The following is a 20,695-nucleotide window of genomic DNA, read 5'->3' as shown; positions in this document are numbered from 1 at the left end:
CTCCCAGGCGATTTCACCGATTTGCACGAAACTTGGCACACAGCATCTGTGGACCCTCATGACAAAAAGTTATTAAAAGAATTTTGATAGGCCAAACAATACTCACATTATTAAATAACAACTTCCTGCAGATTTCCTGCCAAACAGGAAGTGCTGGATATCTCCACAACGGTGTGTCCAAATGACATGAAACTTGAGATAATACTTTGACATGAATTCCTGATGATGTGTCCAAAAGGTTAGGCGATGACCACAAGGTGGCGCTCTTTAAATTCAAATAGTTTATATCTCCACATCGGTTGGGCGGATTGACACCAAACTTGGTATAGTCATTGCCACTGCGCTCTTGAGGATATCTGACAAAGGACTTATCAATTGGCCACTAGGTAGCGCCCTGATGCCAGTTTAAAATTATATTTGGCCCTGTACCCAAACCATAACACTTATGGGAATGAAATTCATAGGCGTGGTATAGACTAGCCCCTGCAACTTACACACCAAAAATGACCAGCAGGTGGCGCTGTTTTCCACTTGAAGGCGTTTTTGGCCCATAACTCACACATATTGTGTCACACATTGGTAAACCTTTTATCTACATGTTCCCTGCATGCAGCTGAATTATTTGGTGTAGGCCACGCCCACGTTTACATTAACTTTCCATTCGCAAAATTGCGACAAATGAAAAAGCTACTTTTTCGAACTCCTCCTAGGCAATTTGACCAATTGGCATTAAATTTTGCGTGAAGCATCTATGGACCCCCCTGACAAAAAGTTATCAAAAGAATTTTGATAGTCCTTAAAACGGCCGAAATATAAAACAACAAATTCCTGCATATTGTGTTGAAAGCAGACAATCTTGCACATCTAAACAAAATACGGTCTGATTATCACGTAAATGTTCATAATTGTGTTCCATGGACTGATGAGGCTCTGTGTAAAATTTGGTGCAAATCGGCCAATAGATGGCGATCTGGTCGCAGTCTGATTAGTTTGAATGGAAAGTAAATGGGAAAATCTTAAAATCCTCTTCAAAACTCATCGACTTTCAACCTCTTCTTGTGCTTCATGCTTTGAGCTACAGATACCACTCCACCTTTTAAAGAGTCAGAAGACCTTGAACTGTTGGGCATGTATTCAGTTTTTAAAAATCTCTTACGGTTTCCAAACCATCACAGTTTTAGTTTTACAGATTTTTAGGCCGTCTTCTGATTTTATAATGGGTGTGTATTGCGTGAGCTAGAGTGCGTGACATCATGTCAGCTCTGTCACTTAAATCCTGTCCTAGCAGCTGAACATTTAAGGTCAAAGGACCACACACTAGATTATTTAAAATATTGCTCCTTACAAAAATAAATATTAACATAATAAATTAAAAGTAAACCACTGTCAAGGTTTATATGTTAACTGTGAGAGCAGTTTAGATGTTGTACGTTTGTCCCCCTTGTAAAGTTTAATAAAACAGCTAAATAATAATAATAATAATCACTTAATAATTGAGAATGATATGACGTAACTTCCTGTGACTGTCTCCAGTCATTGCCGTTATTTTGCAATTCTTTCTCGGTGGGTGGGGCTGCAGTTCTGTACAGTAATGACATCACATGTTGGGAACAAAAACAACGTTTAGAGGTAAAATAAGACTTGAAGACTTTAACATGTGGCCCACACTTAAGTCAGACCCACACAAGTGAAACTGTCACAGGCAGAGGGAAGCAGTTGATGAGGCTTGTCAGCAGCACGTCGACTCTGTAACATCAGACAGGATCTGATGATGACTAAAGTCCAGAGGAAGTCGACACTCGTCCAGAATGTCAAAGATGAACACAACCTGCACATTCCTGCTTAAGTTTCAATAAAAGAAGTGATGAACAAGTTCCAACAAGCTGTACTGTTTCCCTTTCAGCACATTCAGCTCTCTGAAAGTGAATGGAAATGTGAACTGTATGTTCTGGTTCACTTTGTCTGCAGTTATTCTGCAACACTTTCTCCATGGGCGAGGATGCGATTCTGTATACAATAACATAACACAGTTGGAATAAAAGTTGAGAGGTGAAATAAGACTTTAAACAACATTTAGATGTGAAGGTGTGAACATGTGGCCTACATTTAAGACATTAAATGTCCCACACAAGAGCTAAACGGTGTTGACAAGAAGCACCAGTCACATAAGTCATTTCAGTCACACAGTTACAAAGAAAATGTCTTTATTTTGATTCCATTTGGTTACAAAGAAAAAAATATGGAAAATATTCTTCATTACATATTTTTAAATGTTTTCTCATTTGATTTTGTTTCAAATTAGTACATTTCTGCTCACCAGGTCTCATCTTCTATTTGTTATTAGTAAGTACTCAGTTTAAAAAACCAAGCTTCTCGTACAGGATGAGTAGGTCGGTAGCTGCCTAATTGTTTCCATCTTCTCTGCTTTAATAAAAGCAAAATGCCAATAAAAAACAGGGGAGTTTGTAGAAAGATGATGTGAATTAAGTGAACAAACTGAACCAGGTCTGTTTCACAAGAGACTCATTTGATGCTTCATCACAGACGGACAGAAACCAAAGAGTCTATTTTGATGAGGATGTTCTGGAGTCTCACAGTCTGAGAACAACATGTCAGTCCAAAAAACTTGATTTACAGGAAATCAGGATTCATTTCAGGAAACCGTCGTCCAACTCGTCCTCAGCAGCCTGTTCCTCTGCCCACAACTTTCAGCTCCTGGCTGCTCTCGTTCTGGAGAAACGCGCAGTGAACTGCAGATATATCAGCCATGTTTGATCCCCCTCGTGAAGTACAGGTTCAGGCTCCTGTGGCGGCTCGTCTCCATTGATTGGCTCATCTTGGTGATTCGTCCTTTCAACTGTCCATCACCTGCAAGATGAGAAAGAAGAGCAGTGGTAGTTTCACGTCTCTTGTGCAGGTTTTGTGTCTATTTGTGGAAGTTTTTAGTGAATTTGTGGAGGTTTGTGTATTTGCGGAGGTTTTGTGTCTATTTGTGGAAGTTTTTAGTGAATTAATGGAAATTTTGAATGAATTTGTATAAGTTTTTTGTGGATTTGTGGAGGTTTGAGTGTATTTGTGGAGGTTTTGTGTATATTTGTGGAAGTTTTTAGTGAATTTATGGAAATTTTTAGTGAATTTGTTCAAGTTTTTCTGGATTTGTGGAGGTTTGAGTGTATTTGTGGAGGTTTTGTGTATGTTTGTGGAAGTTTTAGTGAATTTATGGACTTTTTGTGTATTTGTGGAGGTTTTGTGTATATTTGTGGAAGTTTTAGTGAATTTATGGAAATTTTTTGTGAATTTATGGACGTTTTGTGTATTTGTGGAGGTTTTGTGTATTTTTGTGGAAGTTTTTAGTGAATTTATGGAAATTTTTTGTGAATTTGTTTAAGTTTTTTCTGGATTTGTGGAGGTTTGAGTGTATTTGTGGAGGTTTTGTGTATATTTGTGGAAGTTTTAGTGAATTTATGGACTTTTTGTGTATTTGTGGAGGATTGAGTGTATTTGTGGAGGTTTTGTGTCTATTTGTAGAAGTTTTTTGTGAATTTATGGACATTTTTAGTGAATTTGTTTAAGTTTTTTCTGGATTTGTGGAGGTTTGAGTGTATTTGTGGAGGTTTTGTGTATATTTGTGGAAGTTTTAGTGAATTTATGGACGTTTTGTGGATTTGTGGAGGTTTGACTGTATTTGTGGAGGTATTGTGTATATTTGTGGAAGTTTTTAGTGAATTTATGGAAATTTTTAGTGAATTTGTTAAAGTTTTTTGTGGAGGTTTGAGTATATTTGAGAATGTTTTGTGTATTTGTGGAGGTTTTGTTTGTATTTGTGGAAGTTTTTAGCCTTTTTTGGGAGGTTTTGAGTGTGTCTGTAAAAAGCAGTTAACACGTGTAAACACTGAGAGCCACAACATTAGAACCAGTGACAGGTGAAATAAATAACATGGATGATTTTGTTCCAATGTCATGTTCGGCTGTGAAACTATGGGTCCCAGCATTCGTGTGGATGTCTCTTTGACAAACACCAGTCACCCAAACACAGCTGCAGACCAAGTACACCCTCTCATGGCAGCAGCACTCCTTGGTGGCAGTGCGCCCCCTGCAGGACAACGCGCCTGCAACGCTGCAAAAACTGCTCAGGAACGACCCGAGGAACGTGGGAAAGAGCTCAAGGTGTCAACATGACCTCCAGATTCCCCAGATCTCAATCCAGCTGAGCTTCCACTGGATGCAGTCAGAGCCAAGAACAATCCATGGGGGCCCCAACATGGATGGCAGTTGGTTCTGGCGCATCCAGCAGATGCTCAGCTGAAGTGGGATCTGGACAATGAGGAGACCAGTTTGAGGCCTTGGGTTCTTTGCCATGAGGGGGTGCAGTTGGTTTGAACGGTGTTTGGGTGGCTGTGTTTGTCAAAGAGAATCCACAGAAATGACAGAACTCAAAGTTTCCCAGCAGAACATTTGATTGTAACAAGATGATCAATGCTCACTTCACTTGTCAGTTGTTTTAATGTTGTGGCTGAACAGTGTATATACATATATATATATATATATGTATATATATATATATATATATATATATATATATACATATATATATATATATAGACACACACATATATATATATATATATATATATATATATATATATATATATATATATATATATATAGATATATATGTTAAATAATTTTCATATTTTGCATAAATTTAGTTTTAACTATATTATTCATACTTTCACAGTACTTTGTCTGACAGCTTTAGTTACTAGTTACTTTGTCGATTCATATCAATATTAAACATTTGCTGATGAAACATGATATATTATTATAGATTAAGTTAATCAGCATTAAAAGCAGAAAGTTGAGATCTTAGAGAGGCCATGTGAGACAAGCCAGTGTTCTGCATTATGGAGAACAATTATTAATTAATTGATATATTGCATGATGCCGGCATACTTATAAAGCAATTCTGTACAAAGACAGCTGCTTTTTGAGTCTCATTCTCAGGTTGTCAAATAACGCACTTTGTGAGCTATTAACAGGACTCATAGAGAGTCAAGTTGTTAACAGTGAGAAGACATGTATTTTCAATTACATTTTATTTCAAGATACATTTTTATATACATTTTTTGTGATTATCCAGTGGTTGTAAAAACTCTCCTTGAATCCTATGGGTTTTGAGGTGGGACTTAAGTCTGGTCTGGTTGGTCAGTTCACACAAGCCTGACCACAAACAACTGGATTGCTATTACTGAACTTTGGTGCCTGGAACTCTACAGTGGCGAACTGGCTATTGTAGCTTACGGCACTCAACATTGTTTAGCTAACAATGTTAGCCTGAAAAGCTTCATACCACGACGTTTTCGCCAGCAGAACAACAACTTCCGAGGGTTCATAAAGCTCATCAAGCACTCTCTGAGCACACAGTTGCGCACTCAAGTGCACATGTACAAGAACTAAAAACAAACCTTCAATACACTCCGAAGGGTGCAAAATAACTAACAACCGCTCAAGCTGTTTGTAGCTATCAGTTCACAAGACAACTCCAAAGGTTTCATAAAGCTTATCAAGCACTCTCTGAGCACACAGTTGCGCGCTCAAGTGCACATGTGCAAGAACTAAAAACAAACCTTCAATACACTAAGAAGGGTGCAAAATAACTAACAACCACTCAAGCTGTTTGTAGCTATCAGTTCACAAGACAACAACTCCAAAGGCTTCATAAAGCTTATCAAGCACTCTCTGAGCACACAGTTGCGCGCTCAAGTGCACATGTACAAGAACTAAAAACAAACCTTCAATACACTCCGAAGGGTGCAAAATAACTAACAACCGCTCAAGCTGTTCCTAGCTATCAGTTCACAAGACAACAACTCCAAAGGCTTCATAAAGCTTATCAAGCACTCTCTGAGCACACAGTTGCGCGCTCAAGTGCACATGTACAAGAACTAAAAACAAACCTTCAATACACTCAGAAGTACTCAGACAAATTAACAACCACTCAAAGTATCTGTAGCTATCATTTCACTACATCTCTACCATTAACATGACAACAACAACAACAACTGCTTCCAAAGAAAAAATGTCACCACAACACATTCAGATCGTTATCAGTGGTCTGCTGGGCATTAAGGCCGAGGGCCCTGTAACAGCTTTGTAATGATCTCTGCTTGGTGTTATCAAGCAGGATGCTGTTGCACACACTTGCAAGAAATTGAATTCCTGCAATTCTTTTTTTTTTTTTAACATTTTGTTTTATCACAGAGTTCAACATTATCTTCAAGCAAAGGCATCGCGCCCATACACACTGAACTCGCGAGGGAAATCGTCATGGACAGTTGAGGGCAGAGATCCAAGCCGCTTTAGTGGCGTCAGGCTAGCTTCTACCGTGGCCCTGAGCATGTCCCTAGCCAGGCCGAAGCCCAAGCTAAACACGCACACTTTGTGCACGCTTCTACCAACCATAGGTGTCTGAACATGAGGGACCTGTAAGTTGGCGGGATCGCACGAGGGCTCGTAAGATACGCTATTACCAATACCAGCAACTGATCAAAGGCCTGACTACTGCCATTCATGGAAAACACTGCTTACAGCTCCGATGGACTGCACTCGGGCATTTGCCATTGAAGATAGCTGAAGTCTGGCCAAGTTAAACTATAAATTACAATAACACCAGGTAAGCCTGGCAGACCACTAACAACGGGACTGCTCTTACTGAACTTTTGTCCCCAGAAAGCTCTACACCACAAGGCCTCCAAAACAACACGTCTCAGCTCAGTTCTGCTGGTGTCGTAGCTCTCAATCCGCTGCACTTCTACCATGAATAAGAATGCTACTGCTAACAAACCTTACACAAGCCACCAAAAATTAACATGTCTCCGGTCATTCTGCTGGTGTTTACAGCTCAGTTTGCTGCACCTCTACCATGAATGTGACCACAAGAACCGCTTCTAAACCAAAAACTTCACCACCACACAGCTGCACGTCAGAAACTGAATAGGATCCTTATTAGTGGCCTGCTAGGGGAATACGCCGAGGCTAATGTTAGTGTTGAATCTACATAAATGAAGCTGTCCATTTAAATGTAAAAGTCCCAGCTCAAACCCAACAGGGTTCAAAGGAAGTACAAGTATTTCAAACAGGTTTTGCTTTATCAAATCAAATCAGGTCAATCAGATTTTGATTTACTGAGAGGAAATATAGACATATAGATATTTTAGACATATATAGAGTATTTAACATGTGTATACACTGAGAGTCATATCATTATAACAGTGACAGGTGAAATAAATAACATGGATGATTTTGTTCCAATGCCATGTTCGGCTGTGAAGCCATGGGTCCCAGCATTCGTGTGGATGTCTCTTTGACAAACACCAGTCACCCAAACACAGCTGCAGACCAAGTACACGCCCTCATGGCAGCAGCACTCCTTGGTGGCAGTGCGCCCCCTGCAGGACAACACGCCTGCAACGCTGCAAAAACTGCTCAGGAACGACCCGAGGAACGTGGGAAAGAGCTCAAGGTGTCAATATGACCTCCAGATTCCCCAGATCTCAATCCAGCTGAGCTTCCACTGGATGCAGTCAGAGCCAAGACCGATCCATGGGGGCCCCAACATGGATTGGAGTTGGTTCTGGCGCATCCAGCAGATGCTCAGCTGAAGTGGGATCTGGACAATGAGAAGACCAGTTTGAGGCCTTGGGTTCTTTGCCATGAGGGGGTGCAGTTGGTTTGAACGGTGTTTGGGTGGCTGTGTTTGTCAAAGAGAATCCACAGAAATGACAGAACTCAAAGTTTCCCAGCAGAACATTTGATTGTAACAAGATGATCAATGCTCACTTCACTTGTCAGTTGTTTTAATGTTGTGGCTGAACAGTGGAGATATACATGTTAAATAAAATATAATTATATAATTCATAATATATATAAATGCAGGTGTTCGTTAAACTTAAACAATGCCAGCTGGCTACAATATCGCACTTAGTAAATATTAAAATACTATGACTTCCTTCTTTTATTCCCCATTGAACTAACCTGTACATTGCTTGCTTGCAAATTTGTTTGCCTTTTTAATTAGCTTTTTTAAAGACAAACAGAAAAAGAGGGAGAGAGACTAGTGTCCCAACAGTGACACTGTCATGGCTTCTGCCAACCCAAACTGTCGGTATTCAACGACCTGTGAATGAGACTCGACTATCCTCTAAAATCATTTACTGATCATAGAGTATTAATGAGCAGAAATTGACAAAACTCACACTTTCTGCCTCTAATTTTTGCACCTATATTGCACTGACCTGGTTGGACCAGGTGTGTCTCCTCTCCGGGTCTGATCACCATACAGGTCAGAGCTGTTCCACCTGAAGCTGAAGACAAGTCCCACTGTTCACCTGGAGAGAGGAGGAGGCACTTTAGTATAACATGATGACTACATGCATACATGTCTGTGTGTATACACATATTCTGATTGTAAGCAGAAAAAAGATGTATGGACAGAGTATAGACACATCTGGCAAAATGGGATTTCTTACAGGATTATCATTTCATAATAAAGAATGATATAGCGGTCTGTGACCACGTGCATGACATCACCTCAGGAGTCTCACATCACTCTGCACTATAAAATCTACTTTCATCTGATTTAATAAATGTGTTTTTTAAAGGTAAAACAAATGTAAACCAAATGTAATAAGTTCTGAGAACATTAAGAGCTTTATACACAAGTAATATGAGTCTATCTTTTGACACACAGTGCAGTGATTGCAGTAACACATTAAACCAAAACTGAGACAAACACACTGAATACATGCTGTGCAGCTACAATGAGGCTGCTTATTTTGTGTATAAACTACTTTAGCTGCTCAAAATGACCTTCTAGATGCTGACATACTAACATACTGAGACATTATTGAGCACCTGGAGCCTGTTAGCTAACTGTGCTGTACTCAGATATTCAGCTGTAAAGATGATAGTATTAACAAGCTAACATTACACAGCACGATAATGGCGTCATGCTAACACTCTCCAACAGACACACACCTTAGCTAACATGCAAACCCGTCTGTAAAAACACAACGATGAAATGACCCAGACGTCTTTATAAGCTCATTATAGTGTCAGTAGCCCGTTAATAAAGCAGCTGAGCCGCCGGTAACATGTTTCCAAACCTTGCATTGCATCTCCAACAAATTTAAACTCAGCTAGCTAACATAACCACTGACTTAAACTGACCAGTAAACGTTAGCTAACCAGCTTTCATGCCGTTTAAAATAATAAATAAATAAATAATACTTCAAGCCGAATTTAACGAAACTAGCGACTTGTTCTGAGACAGTGACCCAAATTTACTTAACTGTGCAGTGTTCATGTAATAAACACCGCAGATATAAAACGGCCAAAATCACAATGGAGTTTGGTGCATTGGGCAAAACATACAGTCCGCGGAGCGTTTAAATGGATGTAATTACAGAATTATGTTCCAGCCGAATTTATCTCAACACTAAACAGTTATACGAGACGTCTACAGTTTCGTGTTCAGAGTTATTTCAGAAACATTTGAGGCAAAAACAAATCTGACCGACATGAGAGGGAGGCTGGCTCCATTTTAACCGGCACTAGGCTGAGACAACATGGAGGTTACTTTGCAATGTGGAGCTCTTTGATATAAAGGAACATCACCTGGGCTAATCACATGAGATCTATACAACTCCCACACAGACATGAACACACCTGAACTGAGCAGGTAAGCACACACATAAAGCAGATTCGTACAGAAGAGTTTACTGACCGTATTCGTGTCCTCAGAGTAGAGCCGCTGGAACCAGAGTGACGATCCAACAGCTATTTAAATACACATCTACAGTTTTGGAGGGAAATCCACTAATTTCACGCGGGAAACGAGCGAGACCGCCCCTTTTCGGCGCGCTCCACCTGCATTCGTCAGAAAGTCTGTGGGCGGGACTCATTGTGTTTATTCATCCAGTGTGAACTCATAATGGTGTTTAGCTCAGGTGGTAGAGCAGGATGTGAATGGAGGCTTTGCTTCTGCTCTGGGTTTGAGTCCCGCCATGGATCCTTAATTAGGGCCCGAGCAGGGAACCTGTGAGGACCCTATTGTTTTTGAAGCGATTCTTTATTAGGGCCCGAGCAGGGAACCTGCAACAAAATTCCTGCATATTGTGTTGAAAGCAGACAATCTTGCACATCTAAACAAAATACGGTCTGATTATCACGTAAATGTTCATAATTGTGTTCCATGGACTGATGAGGCTCTGTGTAAAATTTGGTGCAAATCGGCCAATAGATGGCGATCTGGTCGCAGTCTGATTAGTTTGAATGGAAAGTAAATGGGAAAATCTTAAAATCCTCTTCAAAACTCATCGACTTTCAACCTCTTCTTGTGCTTCATGCTTTGAGCTACAGATACCATTCCACCTTTTAAAGAGTGAGAAGACCTTGAACTGTTGGGCATGTATTCAGTTTTTAAAAATCTCTTACGATTTCCAAATCATCACAGTTTTAGTTTTACGGATTTTTAGGCCTTCTTCTGATTTTATAATGGGTGTGTATTGCGTGAGCTAGAGTGCGTGACATCATCGCCAGAGTGTAGAGCAGCTGGAAGAACTGGAGAAAAAATTCTCTTCAGCTACTGGACGATGATACTTTCAGCTTCTTCCCGAAACTATTTCATTGCATCATGCCTCATGTGGACATTTTCGTCAGCCAGCTCCAGAAGCGGACCGTCATCTCAGTCTTTGTCTGGGGAATCGTGCAGCAGTACACGCTCTTTTTTCTGTCTTCAGCGTGCATTACTTAATGCCAGCGGGAGCAGGCCACCAAATTATAAAGAAACGGCTTCTTCGAGGCGTTGCGTGCGGAAGCCCTGACGGCAGCATGCCCCGAGGTGCGTGGACTGCGAGGGCCCGACCAACGCTGCTCGCAGCTTTAATTTGATAATGTTCCCACACATAAATAAACATACCTTTACTGAGCAGGTAACTGTACAAATAAAGCAGATTTACACAGAATGGTTTACACACCTTGTTGGCGTCCTCTGAGAAGCCCTGTTCCGATCCGAGTAAGGATCAGACAGCAACATTTAGTCTTGCCGAACCGCGGCCTCTGGATCTTATTTTCGCGCATGAAATGAGCCAACCTTTTGGCGCGCACTACCTGCTGTCGTCACCGCGTCTGTGGGCGGGACTTATTTTATAGGCCAAATGAGTGAGACTACACCTGAGTGACTGTTACCTGGGATAATGCCTTAGGAGGGAGAGGAGAGATCCCTCTGCTCAAAACCTTTAAGTTTAGATTTATGTTCTGTAAAATATGTGCGTTTTTAATTAGAAAGGTTCTCATTTGCATATTTTAACATAACATTAGATAATAAATTGTGATATACAAAAATCATTGTCTGAAATTAAAGTAATCAATATGATAATTTTCATGGTAATTGTTTTTTGTTTTTTTGTTTTTTTACCCTTATTCACCAGTTTTATCTAAAAATGTAGAGGATATTGCATTTCAGATTTTTTCTCCGTCAAGTCTCACTTAAACAAAACTTTACACTATTTTCTGATTTATACAGGGATAAAAAGAGTACTCTAAAATTCCTTATGTCTTTACAGAGAATTCTCCTTTTCTTTACAAAGATTTTGTAAATTTTGGTGTTCCCTCATTGTAATGGAACATCATGGCAACATGGCTTGTGATGCTCAAAATGCCAAAATAAAAAAGAGATGATCTCAACAGTGGTGTGTTTTTCTGGACCAGGAATTCTTGCTCACGATACAGGATGCAAACATTACTGACTTGTGAAAGAAGTGTAGGATGTCTCACCAGATAGCTCTATACTTACATACTACATACACTGTGTGACATGTGAATCAAAATTTCTATCGCCCGAACAGGGACTTGAACCCTGGACCCTCAGATTAAAAGTCTGATGCTCTACCGACTGAGCTATCCGGGCTCTGAGCGTAACTTGCGTGACGTACTACCCTGTGTCACGTGGTATTTTTAAAACGTACTTGTTCTGTAAAAGTACGAAGGAAAAAAATGTTTATCAGCAGACTTGTGTCACTGCTCCATTCATGAATTTTACATCATGGACAATATGTCAAGACAAAGGTGGAAAAGGAGCAACACGAACAGAGTCTAGTGTGCAACTCTTCAAAACTGATTAAAAACGTGAACACATTTGCAGATGAAATGGTCAAGAAAAAGTATAATATCCTTCAATATGACACGATTTTTCTACAAGTAAAGAGAACTGTATTTAGGACCTTTTAAACATCATCATGTAGATTTAGTGAGCGGACTGTGGTCTACTGCCATCTGGCGGCCACAGTGCGCAGCACATGTGTGCCTCCGTCTACGTCATACAATAACAAGGAAGTTGCGGTCAAAGAACAAACGGCCCGAGTCCAACCAGGTGTTTAGGTGATTTACTCGTTTGTTACCACTTTTTTATGGTCTCTATGTGAGCACTGAAGAATAAAACAAGACAGTATTCATGTGAAGTGCCGCCTCCACCGCCTCGGTCCGCTGTAACGAGATTTCTTCTACGTGTGTTTATCCTCTGAACCATGGAGCGGTACATACTCCACAGAGTCATCGGTGAAGGCTCCTTCGGTCGGGCTTTGTTGGTCCGCTGTAAATGCAGTCAGGAGGAGTATGTGGTGAAGGAAGTCCAGCTGCCAAAGGTACTTTACAAACATAGATAGTGATGTACTGTGCATGCTGGTAGGTTCATCCTCACCTGAGCGGTAGAACAGGTAACTGGACTTAGACCCCACCCCCCAACATCCCCAACACCCTCAACACCCCCACCCAGTGCCGCAGGTATATTTTGTAAAATCATTTGAGTAAAAACATGGTGAATAAAACATGAATACATGTAGGATTTCCTACACTGCTGCACATTATATTTGAATTCAGACCATTGTGTGATAGCCTGGAGTCGGATATGGAAATGTTATTTGTTCTGTGCTCATAACCCACCAGATTGCTGCCTGCACACAGACGTGGAGGCTGTTTGTTTTGCATTAGACAGAATGCATTCACGCCTGTATTTGCATTTTTATAGAATCAGTCCAAATTGGAAAAATCGAGGCGAGAAGCCGTCCTGCTGTCCAGAATGAAACATCCTAATATTGTGGCCTTCAGGGAGGCATTCGAAGGTATTCACACACCCAGCACTCCCTTTTAAAACTTATTACAAGTTGCGGTGGACTCTGGTGACATGCACTCATTATTGTTTGGATTGCAAAATAGGCAATGTGATTGTGTTTGTTCAGCTGATGACCTCCTGTGTATTGTTATGGAGTACTGCAGAGGAGGAGACCTGCTCCAGAGGATCCGCCAGCAGAAGACAGCGCAGTTCCCTGTTGATGATGTAGGCCTGGACTATCTGCAACTACTCGCACATTTAACAATATTATGATTGATTTGTTCTCCTTTTTAATCCCCTTTTTGTCTCCAGATCTTGAGGTGGTTTGCTCAGATGTGTGCTGCGACAAAGCATGTCCATGATAAACGGGTTTTGCACAGAGATTTGAAGTCCAAGGTACATGATTCGTCAGACTTTAAAGTTTAGAATCATTATTGTGTTGATAGATTTTGATTTTATGTCAAAAAACAGTTAAATGTATTATTATAGGGAGAGCAGACATGAGCTCATGAGGCTCAGACGGTTTTTTTTTATGTACAGAACAAGAAGCCACTGATTTAGTTCATTGGTCGATTGTGTGTTGATAGAATCTCGTCCGTGTGGAGTGAAATGAAACGAACGATGATGAGCGACTAATGCCCCACTCCCACTAATGCTTCATTTTGCCATGGTTGACTGCTCTTGGTTTTTTTTTTTTTTGCTTCACGTTAAGTCGTGACTTCTCTCTCATTTCCTTACCCCAGAACATTTTCCTGACAGATAATGGGACAATCAAGCTCGGGGACTTTGGATCAGCGTGTATTCTGAACAGGTACATGAGGAGAAAGACAGCGGTTTGTATTTTGCCATTATGAAGCTAACGCTCAGTGCTCTATTTGCTGCTGTTACATTCAACTTTGACCATATTTTGTAAATGTGCTGCAGCTCCAAGGCCTACGCTCATACATATGTTGGGACACCATACTATGTGGCTCCAGAAATCTGGGACAACAAGCCGTACAACAATAAGAGGTACATGTTTCCATGCATGTTCGACTGGCTCTCTATTTTATATGGTACACGCTCAGCGTCATGTGGGGAAATTAATTCCCCCAAATATAAAAGAACAACAAAAGAGAACATGAAAAATGCTCAAAATGCCAAACATTAGAAAAACTCAAAAGTGGTGGCTTTATCTTGACAAGATATTCGTGCTTGTGATGCAGGATGCAAACATTATTGGCCTTCTCGTAGTGACACTATCATTTTAGAGAACTTTAATTCCTATAATTTAACATTCCAGATGGGTGGTACTGTAGGTGATGATACAGTGTGCATAAATATAATGTTTGTACAAAATCAAGAGTGCAGTTTTACAATATTCCAGATGTGGCATAGTGAGTACAACATGCAGTTTGTCTATTTTGAACATTGCTTTGCAGGGGAAGTAGTTATGAGCACAAACAAAAATAAAAATGTTTTTTTTTTAAAGATCCACTCATTGCTACTTTAATTGAAAACTCTGACATCTCAGACTTTAATTAGATAACGTAGAAAAAAATAAATCACACCGTCTTTGTTGTGGCTTTCACGGTTCTCCTCCAGATATTGATTTTTCATCAACATCGCTTGGGAACACAAAGCTTTTCATTAGTCGGGCTTGATGTGCACCAACAATGAAGAGTTTACAAAACAGTCTGTGTTCTCTGCTGAGTTCTCAGCTCAGCAGTGATTATGTAACTCCTGTGTGGGTTAACCATTCTTGTATCTCTGCGACTGTGCCAGTACATGACGAATGTCTGCTGTGAGTGAATAACCGTCTGTATGTTTATGTGTTCTGCAGTGATGTGTGGTCTCTGGGCTGCGTTCTCTACGAGCTCTGCACCCTGCGACACCCGGTATATCTCCTCCCTTCACTCTGCATGCACCACGGGTTTGACTGTGGGCCTCTCTCCAAATATTCTCAATGAATCATTATATAAAATAGCTCAGCTGTCATCTTACAACACCATGAGATACTGCGAGGCATTGTGGTGGACTGGTGGAGGCCCTGTATCTTCAGCTGAGTTTGATTATCCGCTGTGTGTTTTTTGTGGCTCAGATGTTGCGGCCTGGTTTGTTGTTTCACCGCTGCTCACGCCTAATTCTTGTGTCCAGTTCCAGGCGCCCAGCTGGAAGAACCTGATTCTAAAGGTGTGTCGGGGTGCGTACCCTCCCCTCCCCAGTCACCTACCCTACGAGCTGCAGTATTTGATCAAGCAGATGTTTAAGACAAACCCAAAGGACAGGCCGTCCCTGCACACCATCCTCACCTCTCACCGGGTGGCCAGACTCCTGCGTAAACATTTGTCCTCCCAGGTAAAAACACAGGGTTAGGGTTGTTCCCATAACGAAAACAATGGCCATATGCATCTTACTCAGTTTAGGTTCATGGCTAAAACGCAAAGACAGAAACACCCATATGTCTTGTTTCTGATAGATTTATAATGCTGTGTGCACCAGATTCCTTTTAAAATCTCAATCATTGTGGCAACAGGTGCACAAGTATCATTTCCACTCTCACAACTGTCCATAAATGTATGTATGTATGTATGTATGTATGTATGCCCTAAAACATCTGATTGTACATCGACTGGACGATTGTCCACTCCACTGCTCATGAGACTAGAAGAAACAGAGAGTGCAGTTTTCAAAAATTAGGTTCTCAGACAGGACCCATTTTTTAGCGCTTTTTACCTCTAAACCCTCTTTTGCGGTAATATCTCAGTCATCAGTGATTCCTGCAATTCAGGATGAAATTAAAATATAATTGAAAGGAAAGTAATGGCTCCAATAAAAGTATTTGCTTAAGAATTGATTAAAATTACATAATCCTTTTTTTTTTCAACAAATATCAGTTTATGTGTGGCAACACTTGTGGTATACACAAAAGGTCAGGTAACAAAATCAGCACCAGGAAGGAAAAAAACAAATGACACTGAAACATCTCTCCCACCTGTGCACTTAAACGTGCAGCTCGCTGCGGGGGAGCTTCCTGCCTGATGACGGCCTCTCAAACAGTTGAACCTGAAGTGAGTTTATGGCCGTCCATCCATCAAAATGACATTCTGTCACCACATGGTGTTGAAGTGAGAATTTAAACTCTTACACACTCTTCCCCAGCTGTGGCGACCCTATGTGTGGAATCCGACCTTTGACAAGCCGCTGTTGGTTCAGATGGCCGCCGAGCTCATGTTATGTGTTTGATTTACTGCACTGCTTTGTATCTTTTACAGGCGATAGAGGCGGAGGAGCAGGGGAGGCGGACGGGTCGGTGGGACAGAGAAGAGGGAGTGAAGGTGGCTAACCTTCTGGGAGAGAAGAGTTTAATAAAAACATCAACGTCTGAAGGTAGAGTCTAAGTCAAAGTTAACAATGTAGTAGTAGAAAAAAGTTGTCAGTTCTTGGAGGATTACATAACTGACATTTTTATGAAGACTTAGAGGAAAATCCATGTGTCTGTCAGTGAAAACATAAGCACTGTCAGTTATGTATTGCAGGATTTATTCCAGTGTTTTCCTTGTCAGGACCCTTTTGAAAACAGCAAATAGATTACAAATAACAGTATTAGAAATAATCTATTGTCGGATTTGTCCCCAGGTGTGGAGTTACCTGGAGCCCACTGTGAAAGCAGAGAGCCGGCTCCTAGAAAACAGTGGCGTGCTGATCCGTCAGACTCCGTGGTGCAGATGTTGGCCAATGCCAGCCTCATCTCATCTGAAAGCATGACGTCAACCAGCCAGACTCTCGCAGGTTGTTCTCATAGAAGTGTGACAGCAGTAGCAGAAATTTCTCTTCCTCATTTGCAAATTTAAGTTTAGGAAGTTTGATGCGGTATCAGAAGACGTGAGATGCGTCCTGTTTTCCCAGGTGTGTCAGAGGAGCCAGAGGGCAGCAGGCAGAGGAGACGATGGGACAAAGATCCTCCTGAGAGGCTTCTGAGTCTGCTGGAGAAGGCCCGGCTGAGCAGAGCCTCCAGCACCTTCTTAATCAACAGAGGAGGTGTGTTGATATCTGAATACATGTTGTTTTGAGAGAAGCAGCTTTCCTGTAACACACAGTAATACTCATCAGAGTTATTGCCCTGGTGATATGAATCGATCAGTGTAGTGGATGATATTAATGGTCCCCTGTGGTCTCAGGTGAAGACCCTCTGGTGGGACCCTTGTCTCAGCCGCAGGGTGACGACACCGACGGTCCTGAGGCAGCAGTGGCCATAGATGAGGACCGGCTTCAGCCTCGCTCTGATGACGAGGACACGTAAGTAACCCTGGCACATTAAAATAGGGCTGGACTCAAATATTAAACTCTTCAGGTATCTGTTGGTTAGATTTGGATACTCTTGGATACTCTTTTTTTGTAGGCTATCAATATACACAAACTGCACTTCAGCAGCAAATAACGACACACAGCATCATTGTAGAATAACAGAATCCTTTGAAAATGAAGAATTCTTTCAACGTGCGCTCTTTGTTAGAAAACAAAGTTAAAAACATGTTTGTTCTGCTTGTTCTGTCTTCACAGAGACTTTGAGGAAGAATCTCCGTGCGACTGGATGGATGAAGCTGAGAAAATGTTTTCAGAACACTAAAGCCTCCTTTGCTGTCGTTATTAATGTTTACATTTGATAAAAAACAGTTCGCATGTGCCAAAATCATTTCACTTGATGTTTTTAAGTCCCGGTATTATAAATGAGGAGCAATTTTTTATAGCAGGTTTAATACAAGTTTACAAAACCCAGCTGAGCTCAAAGTTGTTGTTTTTTTTTTATCTTTGCTGTTATTTGAAGCTTTACACAAACGTTCTGCAGCAAAACATCGAAATTTAAATTGAATGTGGTTCAGCTTGTTGTCGTAAAGCCTTTTTTCACACAGTTTGTTTGTGTGTCTGTCTGTCATTTGATTCAAACATCTGCTGTGTACATCAGGTTACCAATGATAACATTCCCAGTAGATTGAAGCCGTCTGGAAGCTTCTGTTTGTCTTGTCGGAGGAAGCAGGAAATATTGGATTCGGAGCAGCTGGGTCTCTGTGGGGTCACACCGTTTTCATGCCCGCCCGCGCCTTTTGATGTCTTATTTCCTCTGCAATGTCAAAAGTAGACTAAACACGTTCAGTCATTGGTATTCTTGGTCTTTTATTCTCTTGGCGAGACACTAACCAAGCATACATCTGGAGCCTGTAGCTGCTGTGTTATTTTTTAATTTGCCCCGGCCACTACAGTGCAGACACAGAGGGGAGACGGTGCCGGGCTTTTCCTGCAGTAAATGCTGAGTATGAACCACTAGGTGGAGTTGAAAGGACTGGTAGGAGTGAGAAAAGAAGTTCCTGCTTCAGAAATTAAACCTCTGTTAAAATCTGTGACTGCTCTCCCTGTTTATATGTGAATTTAAAGGACTATATTCTGGGTATTTTTGGCATCCTGAAGAGCGTAAAGACTTTTAAGGGAGGGAACAAGTAGAGCATGTCACTCTGTTTGGTTTGCCAAATTAAAAGCTCAACAGTACATGAAATAATAGGCAGACAAACGGCTGAACCACATGTTTGGCTGCAGTGAGACAAAAGCCAAGCCTCGCCCGTAACGGTTTGGGCTCAGCAGGATATAGATACTACAGACCCTTGAGTCAACAAGACCATAATGATGCTGATTCACCAACAGTCACACCAGGGATGGATTATCCTGCTGCCAAAGTGCCTCTGGTGACTGAGGCCTCCCATTGGCTGACAGTAAGACTCTGCTATATGGGAGTCGTGTGCCAGATATCTGGCCATGATGTGTTTTATTGAGGAAGCCCGGAGCTGCGGCTCGCCCCTTATCTTGAAGACACACTGAATCCCCCTCCGCAGCTCACACTCCAGCCCCCTGCTTTTTTGTTCTAACTGTGTTTCCCCTCGTACCTCCAAAGATGTTCATGTTTAGCAAAGATACAGATAAAGTGGTGTAACATTGCTAAGCTGCAGCACCAGCATGCTGTGTGTCCTGCAGATAGGAGGGTCTCTCATCAGCACGCATGATGAACCAGAGTGACTCTTTACAGCTCAGACATCTAATGTCTACTGAGGGGTCTGCTTGCTGCTTTTCATACAGTATTAAGGGCTACTATAGTGTGTTGGAGGGTTTGAGGTTGGCGGGTTTAGCCTTGAGCATCAGGACAGTATCAGGATATCAGTCACAGTTTCATGTGCCTCATCACATCCTGTGTTGGACTCTTTGGTTCCTTTATTTGTTCTCTCATCAGAAACGCTTTAATTTATTGTACACACATTAACAATCAACTAGTTATTATCTGCAAGCATATTAATAGCATATCAGCTCTTTATTAGTCATTACACAGCACTTGTAGTTTTGTTGCATAAGATACACAGTTTTTACAGAGTTTTATTAAGGTAGAATGACTCTTCTTGTAGTACTTCCACCTTTTAAGGCCCGTACTGAGCAAAGTGTATTAATGATCATGATTCAAGTACAACTTCCTCACCATCAGTAAGCTGTAATGAGGAGGTTGTTATGGGGAACTCTTAGTTAACGGCCTGGTAGGAGTACTGTCTTATCAGCAGTAAAAATCCATTAATATGTTTTGCATAATGATTAATAAAATAAAAAAAAAATAATAATATGCCACTGATAAGCAGCCAATTAATGGTTAATATGTAATCGTCAGTGGAAACCACAGATGCGGGTATGTTCATGTGACAGGCTTTCACTCTACATTGTATTTTCACACATCAACACCATAAAATCTTAAAAAATGAGCGTCTCTGACAAAGTCTATGCAAAAATTCAACAAGGTAAATTATCTGAACTCAGGATTTCATTGTAGGACTATTGGTGTACATGAAATTGTGCAGGTGTTCCTGTTATTTCATCCACCTCTCCAGTAACCAGGTCAAATGTTTTTCAAGACCCCGCTTGAAAAAACCCCTGATGGAACACTTTTTATGAAGTTGTGCTTTAGAAATTATAGAGCCAAACAGGCAGACGAAAGGGGAGGGGGGGGTTCCTCTTGCAGGAAGGATGTGAAGTCGTGTCTGTTGAATCTCATTGGCTTCAAGTGGGTCAAAACCTAAATTTCTCTTTTAGGAGCTGCTCATGTGTGCAGCACTCCTGCACTGAGTTGGCCTGTGAGGTCAAATTTAACGTGTTACTTTCATTTTGAAGTTTGATGATGCAGCTCACTGCACGCTGACTAAAATTGTGAAATGAACAACCGGTGTTTCACATTCTCGAGTGTGGATGTCTCTGCACCATGAACTCGTTTCTGTGTTTTTGTCAACAAGTACAAGTAAAACCACAGCGCTCTCGTGCCGGGCCTCGTGCGTGAGCTAAGCAAAGAAATCAGTGGAACTGAGGCACGCATTAGTAATGCAGCGCTTCCTCTTTCACTGTTCATTGTGCATTGACGCCTTACTCATTTTAAAACACGTTGCATCTTGTGTTTCGGTATCTACTTGGAGTCACGGTGAGGTTGCATCTCTCGCTGCTGCTCGGACATCTAATCTGAAGTGCTTC

At 41.2% G+C, this 20,695-nt stretch overlaps 1 protein-coding gene, 1 long non-coding RNA gene and 1 other non-coding gene across 4 annotated transcripts; 1 reads left to right on the top strand and 2 right to left on the bottom strand.

Annotated features, from left to right (window-relative positions):
* Positions 1 to 2,742: 2,742 nt before the first annotated feature.
* On the bottom strand, positions 2,743 to 10,080 carry LOC119007751. Its single transcript, XR_005071224.1, has 3 exons — positions 9,785 to 10,080; positions 8,295 to 8,387; positions 2,743 to 2,868 (listed from the first exon to the last, which is right to left on the bottom strand). It is a non-coding gene; the product is annotated as an uncharacterized LOC119007751 (long non-coding RNA).
* A 1,815-nt stretch (positions 10,081 to 11,895) lies between these two features.
* trnak-uuu lies at positions 11,896 to 11,968 on the bottom strand. Its single transcript has one exon. It is a non-coding gene; the product is annotated as a tRNA-Lys (tRNA).
* A 384-nt stretch (positions 11,969 to 12,352) lies between these two features.
* On the top strand, positions 12,353 to 18,060 carry nek3 (NIMA related kinase 3). 2 transcript variants are annotated; one of them, XM_037087612.1, is made up of 13 exons: positions 12,358 to 12,701; positions 13,085 to 13,178; positions 13,296 to 13,393; positions 13,481 to 13,564; positions 13,912 to 13,979; positions 14,093 to 14,179; positions 14,991 to 15,045; positions 15,305 to 15,505; positions 16,423 to 16,537; positions 16,787 to 16,939; positions 17,057 to 17,188; positions 17,329 to 17,446; positions 17,711 to 18,060. In XM_037087612.1, exons 1-13 carry the CDS (start codon positions 12,585 to 12,587, stop codon positions 17,775 to 17,777), a joined length of 1,389 nt encoding a protein of 462 aa, XP_036943507.1. In that variant the 5' UTR covers positions 12,358 to 12,584; the 3' UTR covers positions 17,778 to 18,060. The 2 variants fall into 2 exon arrangements, 1 of the variants encoding a protein (XP_036943507.1); XR_005072721.1 differs by lacking the exon at positions 17,711 to 18,060 and having other exon boundaries at positions 12,353 to 12,701; positions 16,787 to 16,991; positions 17,038 to 17,188.
* Positions 18,061 to 20,695: the final 2,635 nt, after the last annotated feature.

The sequence above is a fragment of the Acanthopagrus latus genome, chromosome 2 (assembly GCF_904848185.1).
Source record: "Acanthopagrus latus isolate v.2019 chromosome 2, fAcaLat1.1, whole genome shotgun sequence".
Classification (NCBI taxonomy): domain Eukaryota; kingdom Metazoa; phylum Chordata; class Actinopteri; order Spariformes; family Sparidae; genus Acanthopagrus; species Acanthopagrus latus.
Note: the sequence above shows the minus strand (reverse complement) of the source record. Positions and strands in the feature narration are given on the sequence as shown.

What these genes read in the sequence shown, in the direction of transcription:
- nek3 (XM_037087612.1), top strand. Translation starts at nt 12,585, where the DNA reads ATGGAGCGGTACATACTCCACAGAGTCATCGGTGAAGGCTCCTTCGGT. An exon ending in AACCAGCCAGACTCTCGCAG is followed by an intron (nt 16,940 to 17,056) that starts GTTGTTCTCATA and finishes CTGTTTTCCCAG; the next exon opens with GTGTGTCAGAGGAGCCAGAG. An exon ending in CTTCTTAATCAACAGAGGAG is followed by an intron (nt 17,189 to 17,328) that starts GTGTGTTGATAT and finishes CTGTGGTCTCAG; the next exon opens with GTGAAGACCCTCTGGTGGGA.